At 32.8% G+C, this 15,846-nt stretch overlaps 1 protein-coding gene across 2 annotated transcripts in view; it reads right to left on the bottom strand.

Annotated features, from left to right (window-relative positions):
- TRAPPC8 (trafficking protein particle complex subunit 8) overlaps window positions 1-15,846 on the bottom strand; it is an 88,798-nt gene that overhangs the window by 59,662 nt on the left and 13,290 nt on the right. The window contains exons 3-9 of one of the 2 annotated variants that reach the window (XM_055324284.1): window positions 12,361-12,450; window positions 10,958-11,132; window positions 8,713-8,866; window positions 6,303-6,396; window positions 5,411-5,667; window positions 4,967-5,082; window positions 4,123-4,273 (exon numbers count right to left, since the gene is read on the bottom strand). In XM_055324284.1, the coding sequence (XP_055180259.1) occupies window positions 4,123-4,273; window positions 4,967-5,082; window positions 5,411-5,667; window positions 6,303-6,396; window positions 8,713-8,866; window positions 10,958-11,132; window positions 12,361-12,450 (1,037 nt within the window). The remainder of the gene's footprint in view (window positions 1-4,122; window positions 4,274-4,966; window positions 5,083-5,410; window positions 5,668-6,302; window positions 6,397-8,712; window positions 8,867-10,957; window positions 11,133-12,360; window positions 12,451-15,846) is intronic. The other variant, XM_055324285.1, reaches the window with a different exon arrangement.

Genomic DNA, 15,846 nt, shown 5'->3' with positions numbered 1-15,846 from the left:
CTTCCCTACTTCTCATGAGTAAACAGGACCATACAGAGAAAAAAAAGGTAAAGTACATCTCTAATTACTGGCATCAAAAAAAAAAAAATTACTGGCATCAGAACATTACAACAGAACTCACAACAACTGACGCTATATATATTTTCAACTATTTACACACTCTAGTTTATATCCTATACCATACAAAAGACCATTTCTTAGAGCTATATTTCTGTTAATTTTCTAGGTCTTTTTATTTCACATTTAAAAGCCATTTTAGGGCAGCTCTGGTGGCGCAGTGGTTTGGCGCCGCCTGCAGCCTGGGGTGTGATCCTGGAGACCCAGGATCGAGTCCCATATCAGGCTCCCTGCATGGAGCCTGCTTCTCCCTCTGTGTCTCTGCCTCTCTCTCTCTCTCTCTGTGTGTGTGTGTGTGTCTATGAATAAATAAATAAAATCTTTAAAAAAAATAAAAATAAATAAAAAATAAAAGCCATTCTGGAGGCGCCTGAGTGGCTCAGTGGTTAAGCATCTGACTCTTGGTTTCAGCTCAGGTCATGATCTCATGGTCATGGGATAGAGTCCCATGTTGGGGTCCTTGATCAGTGAAGAGTCAGCTTCAGATTCTTTCTCCCTATTCCTCTTCCCTCCCTGCTCACATGCTCTCTAATAAATAAATATAATCATTTAAATAAATAAATGAAATCTTAAAGTAAAAATTTCATAATTAATTTTTTTAAAAAAGCTATTCTATTGTCAATATCTATGCTTTTAGTTAATAATGCAAATAACATACAATAGTGCTAATGAAATGAGAAACGAAGACGCAAATACGGGGTTCTGACTTTCTTAGTAAAATACACTACTATGTCCTCTTATGGACCAAGTTTCAATAAAAATTTAACTAGAAATGAAAGAAATTTTCATAAATTGGGGGATAAACTGTTAATGCCAAACCAGTTTTAGGATGAAAAGTATTTCTTTGCAACACTTTTTAAAATAGAAAAGAATATAAATAATTATCTAAAAATTGGGAGAACGACTAAAACCTTTAACCTGACAGATTATAGGTTCCATGACAATATAAACTCCATCTGTCTCAGAATGCATTTCTATCCTTGGTGTCCAGCAGTATTTGCTCAAAATTTAATGAATAAACTGAATGAAAATACTTTATATCCATGTGACAAAATATACTACAGCTCTGAAGCAAGTTTTCTTAACTACTTTAATTTTTAAAAATATAATAAATGCACATTTCTATACTATACATATAAGCAATTATCTAATGAATATATAGTAGAAAACTATATTGTACAAAAACACATCCTTATACAAACTATATATATTACATACCAATACATTAATAAAAGGATACTAAGAAAAAATCCTGTAAGAAAAATATGACCCCAAATTCTAAGTTACTAATTTAATTCTGCAAGAAATATTAAATCAATATACATTCAAACAAAACTGACATAATTTCTACAGATATGGTGAGAACATTCAAAATGATCACCCAAGTTACCATATGATGTTCAAAAATCAACCATTAAATCATGTGTTATAGTCTTTGATATGGACTAATACTTTTTACATGATTTTCATCAAGAACCGGAGTGATCTCCTTACCCTTCAGTTAGTTAAGATAGTTAAGACAGATTAAACTACAAAAAAAAAAAAAAAAAAAAAAACAGTATTTCTTTAAGAATTCCTATTATTGGGGCACCTAGATGGCTCAGTTGTTTAAGTGTCCAAACTCCTGATTTCAGTTCAGATCATGATCTCAGGATTGTGACATCGAGCTCTGAACTCAGCGAGGAGCCTGCTTAAGATTCTCACTCCCTCTCTTTCTCTCTGCCTCTCCCCCCATTCACATGCACTCTCTTCCTCTTAAAAAAAAAAAAAAAAAAAAAAGCCTGTTACTGGTTTTGCTATGATATATATTTTAACTTTAAAGTTACTATAAATATCTTCAATTTTCCACTAAAAAGGCAGTATGGTCTGTTCTGACCTTATTAAATTAGCTGATCTGTGAATGGTAAATAGGAAAGTGGTGATCAGTACAAAAAGAATTTGTATTCATTTATAATTTTTCTTAGGCAAGGGTATCAAAAATAGCAAATACAAAATTATAACCTTCAGCAGGAAAGAAACATGCCCTGAGCTCACCTGTTGCATAGGCAGGAGCTTTTTTCATCTGTATTTTAAGAAAATAGAAAATGACCACCTACACTTCGGTGCACATGGACCCTCTCTCCAGAGAAGTACACTTTGAACAGCTCTTGGCTCAAGGCAGCTGTACTTCCCTCCATGTTCTACCTCATGGCACCTCCACTGGTTAGGAGCTACTTTCCCCCACTTCTATTCCCAGCTATTATTTACATACTGGTTTTCCGTATGTTTTTTATTCCTTGAGGTAGCTTCTAGCCATGCTGGTGTGGCCTCACTAGATTACACAGATCACCTCTCATGGTACAAACATATTTTTTATTTGTAGTCTAGTTTCAAAGATACACGTCCCAACCCTAATTTAAGAACTGTCCCAACCTTATTTTTCTCCAAGGCCTGATATTTTTAGAGCAGCTTTTACAGACAAGGATTTTCAAGTATTTGTATATTATGTTATAGTAATATGACTTTATTTTCCAGTGTGAAAGTATTTTCTCTCATATAGTTGCTACTAACACCTCCACCTAATTGGTTTAAATATGGTATTTATCAGATTGTAGATAAAAATGAAAAAGCTTACATACCATAAACCTACAGAAATCTTTTGCACCTTTGTAAGATTCTACCTATATACAAACATTCAATTAGGTACATAATGTATAATTTTATAAATTCACATCTATGTTGTAAAGTATTTATTAAATAACATTAAGTATTTATGATTTCATATTCACACAATCATCATTCTGAAAGACTACAATAAAAGATTACAGAATGTCTAGCCAAGGACAATTCATGTAAGTTTTCAAGCACTTCAACTCATAATGATTTTAGTTCCTAAACAAGGTTTTCAAAAGTTGGAAGACATTTTTCATTAAAAATATTGCAGAAATAAAAAGAAAAATGTAATTTTGCTATTTTAGCTTTACATTTTTAAGTTACCTATTTTAATTTTATACATAATACTAAAACAAATGCAAAATAAATGGCAATTATTTAACAAGTGTGGTAATTTCCAATGATATATTTATTCTTAAGCATTTTGGTTCACACTTTTGTTTACAAGCTTATATATTTTTAAAGTGAAGATGTTGAAAGGAACAGTGTTTACTCTTTTCTACACAGAGAAAGCAGATTATGCATATATGCATGACAACTCTTAAAAAACTTAAAATGTTATAAGGCAAACAAGTGAAGAAAATTCTTTCTGGGGGCGTCTGGGTAGTTCAGTCAGTTTTAGCATCCAACTCCTGATATCAGCTCAGGTCACAATCTCAGGATCATGACATGTAGCCCCATGTCGGGCTTCTCTCCCTGTGCCCTTCCCCCTACTCGCTTTTGAGCTCTCTAAAAAAAAGAAAATTCTTTGAGATACCAAGGTTTACCAATCAATTCTAAAAACTAACATAGCTGATGCTTACAGCTCTTTAGATACAAAGCAGTGTGCTATGCACATCACATGCCTTATACCTTATCTAACCCTATGCCATTAGGGTTTACATTTAACAGGCAAAAAAAACTAAACTGAGGCTTAGAGATGTTCAATACTTGCCTCAGATGAGTCTGTCTCACACCAATGTACACATTCTTAACTGATATATAGTCATATATCAGAAAAAAACATTTAAGCAATTTTAAAAGATTTTTCAATAGGTCCAAAAGCATCTGCTAAAAAAAATGTTACACTCAATTTAATAACTGAAATTTAAATTAAATTTTGAAGACATATGCAAAAATTAGAAGGTACTAGCCAAAGCTAAGACATCAAATTTCATATATGACATGCTTACATATACTAGGTTGAGAAAAATCCATCAATTCTATATAAACTAATTCAAAACCTATAAAGCATTATATCCTCTTTAAGTACAACTTTATCCCTAAGTATTTTACTTGCCATTTCATAAAGAGAAATCTCTAAATCATTTATGATAACAGAAGTATGAAACTATAATATTATAGAATACTAACCAAGGCACCTGCTGCATAAAGCATTGCTTGATCATTAAGAAAATCTTTCTTTGCAGTATGATAGCAACTATAAGCCAAATCATAATGCTGCACCAAAAAGCATAAGTCAGCCATTTTTCGGATTTGAAGCTCTGGTGCTTCCGGTGGATACCTGTAAATATAAAATAAGTTAAAAAAGTAATTTGTAAGTTAGACCCCTAAACCACTAAATAGTATAATATGTCTAACAAGCTGCTAAACTATCTAAAACATTAGGAAAATTAATCTGGTCTTACAAGAATTCTATTTCTAACGAGAGATCGTTATTTCTCAGAAATATTTGAAAATAATTAGGTTATATAGAGTTTACAGCTTTATACTAAGAACATCTCAACAGCAGGCAAGCATTTTCTCTGTGGTCAAATTAAGCAAATGATTAATTCTAGGTGACTCATTTTATATATAACCACAAAAAACATAAAAACCCAAAATGAATTTTATTTTCCCTTACAACAAGACTATATTAAACAAAAATATCTAAATGTATGCCAGGATTCATAATTGCTAGATCACAATATTTTAATTTAGATGAGTTAGTAATGAATACTTAATCTAATTTCATCTTTTTGCAAACAGGGAAAGAGATCCAAAGCAAGGAACGTTCCCAATTCTTATTTATTTTTAGATATCCAATTACTTTATGGTCTAAAAAACTTTTTTTTTAATTAACTTATAGTCACTGTTCTTATCCACCTAAATTTTAACCAATATGAAACTAAAAAACTTATCATTTTTTGCTGGAAACCAGAGAGTCGAACAACAGAGTTAAACACAGGAAAAACAAAAACAGTAATGTTTTACTCACAGCAATCCAGATGTATTTTTCAGCTCGTTAATGCTTTTTTCTGGAACTTTACTGCCACTAAACCATTTTTTAGTTGCAGAAAATAGAGATCGACTTAAACCTTTTCTTGATATTAGCTACCAAAAAAGATTGTTACAAAAATGAGAATTTAATATTTTACTTTTACATACAAAAGAAAAAATTCTAAATAAAAATTAAAAAGCTTTAATAGTGAGCAAATATTCATTTTAACAACATTGATTTAAAGAAAATTGTTCATATGCTCGCAAAATCCCTAGTGTAAATAAGTATCTTTTAGGATTTAACAATTTCATCACCAACAGTAAATCCTAATATTAGTCTATCTTAAAAAAAAATCCAAATACTTTAATTTACACTACTATATTCTCAAGTTTACTCTTCGCTGAAAGTTTAAAAATACTAACCCGAACAATTAAATCTTACCTGATCATTTAATTGCCGAATTGTTTTCTCTATATGTGGCAAAAGGCCCCGAAATGTGAACTCTTGTATAAACTGTCGAATTCTATCATGATCAGTAAGCGTTAAACATGCACCATGAATAATTCCAGTATTTGCTTTCTTTGTTTCATGTAATGATGAGGCAGATTTTACATGATCTGGGCCATCAATGCTGTTAGAAGGGTCACTGGATGAATCCAACTGAAGTGGGTGAGCTCTAAAGTTATTTGGTAAGCCATCTACTGAAAAACAGATCTTTCTTTTACTCTCAGAATGCAACAGAAAACTGTGATATTACTACCATACTGCTAAAGAAAAAAAAAAGAACATCTTGGAACCCTTTATATTTCTGTATATAACTCTAAGATACAATAACATTAACATTTTCCCTCCTAAAATTATAGAACTTGGGTTAATACTTGTTACACATAATAAAAATTTAAAAATTCATATAATAAAAGAAAAATACATTGTTAACATAAAGAATCATTTTAAGTAACACAGCTAATAAGAAAATTTTTAACAAAAAAATTTTAGAGCTATCACTATCAAAACTGTAATTTAAAATACAGAAATAAAGCTCTCAAAATCATGTCACCTTTGGGAATAACAAATGCTGCACACAGTGTCTTCCCCCTTGCTTTCTACAAATTTTTCAAAAGAAATATATTACTCTTGTAAAACAAGTTTTCAAATGTCAAAAAAAATCAAATTCAAATGATTAAAAAAATTCTTCAAAGGAACAGCTATTTTGTCCTTTTTCTTTTTTTTTATTATGAAAATTTCTCCCATCTTTTATCTGTAAGGATTAGCATGCTTTGAGAACAGTACATATTTTCAATCAAAAGAGAACTTAGAGAAAGTATATCAAGACCTTTGACTTCGTTATCTAATCCATCCAATGAAAGCAAGTTACTATCAGAATTCTTATTTGAAGTTATAGTACAAGGGCCATCTTCATATGATTCCTATCAAAATAAAATAAAAAAGCATTAGCAATTATATTAATTAATCATGTTTAAGATACCACCAAATCCATCAACAACTGTGGTTTTTCTGTTAACTGTAAGCCTCATTTATTTGCTTTAGCGAGACTCTGTCCAGTCCTCTAAATTGTTAACTTTTTCCATGTATCTTGTAATTCCATACCCCACCTACTATATTTCTACCTTCACATTCTACTTTCACATTCAATCTACTACCCTAATTCTTCCAAATTCAAATGATCTCTATCTCAGTTTTCCTTTTACATGTGTTAAGTATATGACCAAATGAGAATACCTGTAGAGATATCAAAGAGAGAAATAAATGCCAAGAGCGAGGACTACTAGCCAGGAAGGAGAAAATAAGATGGATGGTATGGAATCTCCTAGGTCATGGATACAATGTTAATAGGTTGGAGTAAATTCGCATACATCATAGTGTATTGGAGAAATATCCAATGTGATGTTTATTTGTACAACGGCACTGGTTTCTCAGTCAACAAAAAAACTTAAAAATATCCAGACTCTGTCAGTAGTAAATTTGAGGTATCATTCTGAGTGTCTTTCAGGGAAGTATATAAACGAGAACTTACTAAGATAAAAGTGATTAGGATAAGAAACAGTCTGAAATCACCATGCAAGAAAGAGTTGAAAAAACTAGGTATATTTAGCCTGGAAAAAATAAAAAGGGGACATGAGAACTATCCTTCTATATTTTGAAAGTTGACTTAATGAAAAACTGATTAGTCCCTAAGGACAAACGAGTACAAGCAAAGGGAGATAATTTTTGGTTGATTCTCCAGCTGCTCAGACATGGTACAGGTCACTTGAGAAGAGAGTGACTACCAGATGAGGTTGTTCACTGGTAAAGGAAATTAAAGTATTACATCAGAGGGTTAGATTTGATAAGCTTTAAAAACTATCTTCCAATCCTGGGCTTCTAGCTATAGAATTTCTGATACTTCTGTCTTCCGTTTAAAAGTTCTCAAATTGGGGACGCCTGAGTGGCTGGGCATCTGCTTTTGGCTCAGGGCGTGATCCTGGGATCGAGTCCCGCTTCGGACCTCCTGAGTGGAGCCTGCTTCTCTCTCTGCCTCTGTCTCTGCCTCTCTCTCTCATGAGTAAATAAATAAATCTTTTTTAAAAAATCTAAAAAAAAGAAAAAGTTCTCAAGTTGGACAATCTGACTTATGCTTCCCTTCATTAGGATGTCTAGACTCTAAATTCCTCTTTCCAATATCGTTCCTATTCTGAGTGTGACCCTGAAAGATCATTTTTTAAAATAAAATTCCGTCATATCCAATTCATTCTTTTTTTTCCCTCCGTTTTACCCAGCATTCTCTTAAAGTGAGTAAATATCAGTATAGCCCTATATCTGGATCAAAAATTCCGTATGAGAGAAAAATAAGGCAAATCACAGATTATTAATCAATACTGACATTAGAATACCAAAAATTACATAAACTTTATAAACTGATATTTTTTTTAAATTATCACATAGTACACAATGTAGTTTAAAGGTACAAAATAGATACATTTTCCATTTACTTACAACTCCCCTTCCTCACAGAAAACAGTCAACTCTTGATTATCTGAACTAAGCATGGGAAAGTGGCATCTGACTACCATCAAGTGGCATACAATTCTACCTAAAAAGTTTGACAGACCATGAACCCTTATAACTACCTACTCGCTTCAACCAACAGACAGCAATTAACATTAGTCTAGAATTCTAGATTAAGAAAGGAGCAAATTAGGAAGAAGTAACACTTCCTAAAAATTCAGAAGGAAAAGAAATAAAAGGAAAGTTAGGGAAAAAAGCCCACCCACCTAAAAAGTATGAGCTCCAAAAGGTGGCCATAAGAACAGCATGTTGAAAATGAAGGAAGGCAACCCCAGAGCATGTGGATAATAAAGAATTGACTGTAAGCATTCATAAGGAATTAAATTACAAGTAAAAAATTCTATTCTCTACATGTCTAGCCAATCTAATTCAATTCTTATGTAATTCACTTTTCCTCTTTTCAGAAAAGATTAATTAACACTGATATTATATACCTGAAAGGAGTATGCATAGGGATCATGTGTTAGTTAAAACAGTGTTTAAAACCACTGAATTAAGAGCTCACATGCCGATGGATCAGAACTAGCCAGATTCCACAAATATTAACAATTCTAACAGTTAAATGAAGACATAAAAAATTCTACTACAGTTATGCCATTATGTCGTACATAATACAGCATTTGAAATACTGAAATACAGCATTTGTGGTTTGCTTCATTGTTGTTTTTTACATATACCTGGTTTTGAATACTATTTTTCTGGAGATACTGACTCCAAGGATCTGGTATCTGTTCATCTGATGCTCGATTAGATGTTCGAGAATTAATTTTAAGTAAATAGCAACCCTGAGTTCCATATTTCTGTTTCATTTCTTCATAAATTGATTCAGCTCTAAAATAAAAAAAGGAAACAAAGTTTGTAGTAAATGGAGAGCATACCTTAAGCAATAATAGGTAGTAAAATAAATACAAAAATAATCCCCCAAAAAGGCAGAACAGAAAATCAGAGATAAGATAGTAAAAAAAAACAATTAAAACAAACTGTAATTTTGCTAGCTTGGATATCACCTTAAAGAAGAGTTTCTAAAACGTGCTTCACAGAATAAAACTTTGCAAGACACTCCATTATCCCAAGAAAGGGTTCTGGTGGTCAAACTAGTTGGAGAACCACAGTAAACAAAGCCAGAAGACCATGTCTAAGACTCCCGTTTGCTAATAATGTGCACTGTGAACTTCCAAAGAATGGCTTCAAACTTATAGATCAGAAACTCTTCCAACTATGAGAACCAGGCTTTGGGAAAAACTTTTGGAAATTCCATCTTAAGGACGCCTGAGTGGCTCAGCGGTTTAGCGCCTGCCTTCGGCCCGGGGCGTGATCCTGCAGTCCCCGGATCGAGTCCCACGTCGGGCTCCCTACATGGAGCCTGCTTCTCCCTGTACCTGTATCTCTGCCTCTCTCTCTCTCTCTCTCTCTCTCTCTCTCTCTCTCTCTTTCTCTCTCATGAATAAATAAATGAAATTTTTTTTAAAAAAGAAATTCCATCTTAGATAACACACATTTATCAAAACACATGAGTGTGAAAACAGAAAAGTATAGCACCCCCAAATTTAACAAAACATCTTTCACTGCCACAGTTTACCCTTCCCTTACTTGTCTTCTAAGACAAAGGAAGAAAAGGAGAAAAAGAAGAGTAGCCAAAATATTTATTACATAAAATCCACTTTTTTTCTTGTAAAATTTATAATAGCCGGATCCATGAGTTACATCTTAAGTGCAACAAAAAGCATTTTTATTTCCATGCTCTAACTAACTATGCTAGTTGGTGGGTGAAAAGATCATTCAAGTGATAAGACAGCCTCAGAAGCAAACAGTACATTCTGATGGAAAATGAAATTTTAGTACAGAGCTAACCTAATTTAAATGGTATCTTTTTAGTCAATTAGCCATCTAGTGCCAAAAAAAAACAAAAAAATCCAGAAAATCTTATATTCAAATGTAAAATATAGTACACAAGTAACATGACAAACTATTAAATATTTATATACTATAAAATTAAGACAAGATAAACAGAAGTTATAAACTTGTTCAAACAGCTACAAGCATATATGTATTTATGATTTATGTATACACACTTAAATACAATAAACTACTCACTTTAACAATGATACTGCTAAACATATAAATAACTAATCTAACACCTAAATTACTTAAATATCCCAATTACAATTATTCAACTAGAAGACATATACCATATTCAACTGATAGAAACTAATTTTAATAGCCAGTTTAAATTATTTCTACTTAAATAGTAAACTTTATCCATGCACTACAGACTGTTTATGATTTCAAAAAAAAAAAACCCTAAATAGTAATTATTCCTCAGAAAAACTTTTTGGTTACAAAGGAAACTTTATGGCGTGACTGCCTGGTTCAGTTGGTAGAGCAAGTGAATCGATCTCAGGGTTGTAAATTCAAGCCCCACCCTGGGTAGAGATTTATTTAAGAAAATAAATTCTTCAGGGGATCCCTGGGTGGCTCAGCGGTTTAGCACCTGCCTTCGGCCCAGGGCATGATCCTGGAGTCCCGGGATCGAGTCCCACATCGGGCTCCCTGCATGGAGCCTGCTTCTCCCTCTGCCTGTGTCTCTGTGTCTCTGTCTCTCTGTCTCTCTCTCTCTGTCTATCATGAATAAATAAATAAAATAAAAAAATAAAAATAAAGTAAGAAATGACTGCTAAGACCTACAGGTGTAAAATGGCAGGCACTTTTGTACAAAGATTGAAGTAATGGAAATATATATTGAAAGAGAAGTGTGAATAAGCATGTGAAATCTAACATAAAATGACAGTTGTTGAATGTTTTATTAATAAACTTCCACTTTCCTAGATAAAAAAATACATCTAAAATTTAAACAAGCCATGTCCAAACTAATGTTTTATCATTTAACAGGGAAAAACTTAAAATTAAAAAAATAAAGCTTACCTCTGTTCATCTCCTGCACTTACATCATGTAAAAGTACGTAATATTTAAGTGTATTTGGTATAAACCACTTGGGATAAGAATAGTCACTGTTGTGCTGAATTCGATGCTGTTCTTGTGATAACTTTGAAAATTGTTCCACAGGTTCAGCTTCACTAGATGATGCTACCAACATACCTTGTAAACCATATTAAGGTAATTATCACTTAATACTAAATGATAAATATTATCCTATTAAAATAAACTTTTAAGGAGATTTTTTTCAAGCTAAAAAAAAATCTGATTTCATATATTTTGCGGCAAAATCAAAATAATTCCTCCAACATTTCCAAATAATTCAAGATTTTAAATCTTAAGGGTTTTTTTGTTAACATTTTAGGTCATTTACATATAAAAGGAAATCCATGAACATAAAAAGACACAATATCAAAATTATACATCAACATACTGAACAACTCTGATGAATCTTACTCCTCTCCATTCCATCTCACTGCAGTTTCACATTCTATCCTACCTCTTAACTTCTCTCTGCAACTTCATTAAGAAAACTAAAAAGCTGGGCAGCCCTGGTGGCTCAGCGGTTTAGAGCTACCTTCAGTCCAGAGCGTGGTCCTGGAGACCCAGGATCGAGTCCCACGTCGGGCTCCCTGCATGGAGCCTGCTTCTCCCTCTGCCTGTGTCTCTGCCCCTCTCTCTCTCTCTCTCTGTGTGTGTCTCACATGAATAAATGAATAAAATATTTAAAAAAAAAAAAGCAAACTAAAAAGCCTTAATGGTCAGAAGAGGTTAACAGCTATAAAACAGGTTACTAAAAAAATGGAAAACTAATTTTAAATATGAGCTTTTGCACATGCAATTAATTTTGAGGCAATCAGCAAAAGCAGTTAACACTGACAGTTTACTCTGTAAAATGGCTTAGAAACTTACTAAATGTGGAACACTTGAGCTGGAGAGAAAAAAAAAACAATACGCAAGACCTCAGTATTCTTACTTTGTACAAAAAAATTAATTTATCACAACCAGTCTTGTATCTGGGATGCTATTTAACAAAAATAATAAAAACTTGAAGCATCATCAATTAAAAATAATTTCTCCATTCTCCATGTCCTCTCAACAATTTTGCCCTTGGGGATCCCTGGGTGGCCCAGCAGTTTAACGCCAGCCTTCGGCCATGGGCATGATCCTGGGGTCCCAGAATCGAGTCCCACATTGGGCTTCCTGCATGGAGCCTGCTTCTCACTCTGCCTGTGTCTCTGCCTCTCTCTCTCTCTCTCTCTCTCTCTGTGTGTGTCTCTCATGAATAAACAAAATCTTAAAAAAAAAAATTTGCTCTCACAGAACTATTTCTGAGATTAATAGCTTCTAAGACATATAATTTTAAGGAAACAGAAAGGTCAAAGGATACATGCTAAATAGTGGTTCAGAAATTCATGATCTGATGCTGGCATCGACTGAAGAAAGGTCTCTCTATAAGACTCAAACCATGGAGTAGTAGCTAAAATGAACAATATATAAAATTGTTAAAATTCCTCAATAAAATCAATTTACAACAGACAATATTTCAAGTCCATACTCCTAAAAGGTGTGAAAAATAACTCTCAGCAGCAAATAAGCATTTTTCACTTGTACTTAAAGATATAAAACAAGCATTTTTCACTTTTTCAAGATTTATTATATACGCCATATATATGTATTTGTAAAAATAAAACTGACTTATTCCCAAACCTATACAATAATCTCAGAACCTACTTATTAATCCTTTAAACATTACCTATAGGAGTAAAAACATTCTAGAACTAAAGTTTTGTGCCTCTGCCACAATCATTTTGTCACAAGTGGCTCTTCTTCATAAATATCATTTCAAAGCAATGGTTTCTCAACCAAGAGTGATTCTGACCTCTAGGAAACATCTGGAGATACTCTGTTGTTACAACTAGGGTTGGGAACAGATAATACTGGCTTCTAGGTAAATATATAAGGAACAGTGCAAAACATCCTAAAATGAAAAGAACAAGAGAGCTCTCCACAAAATAAAATGATTTCGTTGAGAATGTCAATAGTGGTCAGGTTGACAACCTCTACTTTATAATTTGATTACTTGAGTATGACAATAACAAAACCTCTTTAAATGAAATTTCAAAGTATACTTACCTTATAATCAAATATAAAGAGGTTTATCTTCACTCTTTAATAAATGTATATAATGTAATACTTAAAATGTCAAACCTCTCTTGCTTGATGCTAAGCATTTTACAACTACTCATTTAGAAAAAACAACTTACTTTAAAGGTTAAGTCACTCGACTGGTCATTTCACAAGGTTTAAGAAAATTATCCATATCAATTTTACTAAAAGACAATCTGAGGCTCCTGGGTGGCTCAGGTGGTTGAGCGTGTCTGCCTTCATCTCAGGTCATAATCCCAGGATCCTGGGGTCGAGCCTCACTTTGGGCTCCCAGCTCAGCATGTCTGCTTCTCCCTCTGACTCTTCCTATTTGTTCTCTCTCTTTCTCAAGTGAATAAATAAAAAAATCTTTAAAAAAAATAAATAAAAGACACTTCTTTTAATTTTTTAAGATTTTATTTATTTATTCATGAGAGACAGAGAGAGGCAGACACATAGGCATAGGAAGAACCAGGCTCCCTACAGGGAACCCGATGCAGGTCTCAATCCCAGAACCCTGAGATCACGACCTGAGCTGAAGGCAACACTGAGCCACCCAAGTGGCCCCCATTCCTAGTTATTTATGAAATCTTTCATCTTAATCACTGAAAACAGCAAATACACTTTGTTCACATTATAATACATTAACCAAATGGAAAAGGGGGGGGGAGTCATTCCTCTTACCAAACAGTAATATCTAATCTGGTGCCATATATATATATATACACACACACACACACACAAATAAAATTTCAATTCCAACAAATATCTTAAGAGAATAACCCATATAGTGTTTAGGAGGACTATCATTAACCTTTTCATGTTTATTGCTATGAGAAAAAAACATTCCCAGAAATATTATAATCTGTAAGAAAAGTGGCAAAAATTGGAAAGGGAGAGGATAGAATGGAAGGGAGGGGAGGGAAGGAAGGGGAAAGGAGAGGAAGGTAAGGGAGAGAAAGAGAAGGGGAGGGGATGAAACGGAAGGGGAAAGGAAGGGAGGGGAAGGGGAAGGAGGAGAAGAACAAAAACCAAAGCATACATATATATACAATGGTTGAAATAATACTTTCTAAAACTGGTGCAAGAAGATACCAGGTACTTAACTAAGGATATAAAAGACTGAAGGAAAAAATTTTAAATATATATATAGTAGAAGTGGGTTTTATCCTTCAGATAGGTCACATTGAGGTTGATATGGTAAGTTTTCTCTTTAGCCACATATTTCCTTGAGGGGCTAATTAAGAAGTCCTCTTTCAGTTTTTCTACATGCCAATAAATCAACAGCATCTTTCCTTTTTTTGCTTTTTCAAATGATACTTTTGCAGAAAATGGGAAAATAATAGAAATTTTTGTTAACAAAAGACTTCTTTAACAGTGACAATTCTCTCCCCTTAAAAAATTATCTTGGACTTATTTTGGTTTGTTTCATTTTTCTTGGACTTATTTTGAAATGAAATCACCATTTTGCTCAAACTCCTTTTCCATCTCCACATGTTTAGTTTGAAATTGAAATAGCAACCATGTTATTCTACCAGGTAAAGTTTTTCTATGCAGAATGTACTTTGTCTTGGTACGGAAGGGTAAAGAAGGAAGCTAAGAGCTAAAAAACAATGTTCCATCCTCCATCCACACTCACAAAATGCAGCTTTTTCTCTGTCTCTTCTTTCTTCCCTTCTTAGTGCCAGTAATTTGAGACATAATTAGTTATTAGTGTGCCCAATACGCATCTAACGTTTGTTATAAAACTAGAGACCTAAAACAACTCTGACCCTTGTCATATTAAAACCAGAAATACTTAGTAACCCTGTATCTGTAAGAGAAAAAGACTGGATTATCCTAAATAAAAACATATAAACATTGTCTGTAGGTTACATTTTTTCCCTTCCTAATCATTCATAGAAGCTGAAATTGCCAGCAAAATCACTATTCAGACTAAACAAAAAAGCACCAATATTAACAAATTCCAAATAACATTGGTATTTATGACTATGTAACTTTAAACTGTCCAGGATATACTAAAACATATTTTCAGAATGAAAACATTCAAAAGAAAGGAATGAAATAATTAAAAGCTGTATAATTACTTAATTCAATAAAGTACAGACTCAAGGTCAAAAATATTTGACACCAAACACTAAGGTTATCAGAAAACATGGCTTAATTCAGAGGATCTTAGAACAGGAAAGCTATAACAAACTAAAACTGGAACTATTATGTAAAATTTATTAACAGTTTTCAAATCATTAAAAAACTTAAAATAATACAAATAATTAAGAAATACTAACTTCTATTTCAACAACATACTTAAGAACTATTTTTGAAGAGACTATTTCCATTCATGTCTTTTGAGAAAAATCAGCAATAATCAAAATATTCTGAACAGATGTTTATGCCCAATTTTTAATTTTAAATTTCTCTGGCATCACAGTGGAAGATTTTTTTTTTAAAGTAAATTGTCCTCTTTTAAACTATACTCCTTTTAACCCTCAGTCTATCAAGAAAAAAATACTCATTGTCATTTACCACAGGAATCTAATTGATCCTTGATATTTTATTGTTTTTAACTTATTTACAGAATTATAAAGGTACAATAAAAAAATTATTAGAAATTTTAGTAAGAGTTTAAACATAGCAAATTCAAATTTGTATTCCCAGTTTTCCTCATTTTAAAGACACACATGCCTCAATTAGGCAATATCCTTTGAATATAACTAACTGTTCAATG

Source organism: Nyctereutes procyonoides, unplaced genomic scaffold, assembly GCF_905146905.1.
Source record: "Nyctereutes procyonoides isolate TBG_1078 unplaced genomic scaffold, NYPRO_anot_genome, whole genome shotgun sequence".
Taxonomy (NCBI): domain Eukaryota; kingdom Metazoa; phylum Chordata; class Mammalia; order Carnivora; family Canidae; genus Nyctereutes; species Nyctereutes procyonoides.
The sequence above is the reverse complement of the archived record's forward strand: the minus strand, read 5'-3'. Positions and strand labels throughout refer to the sequence as shown.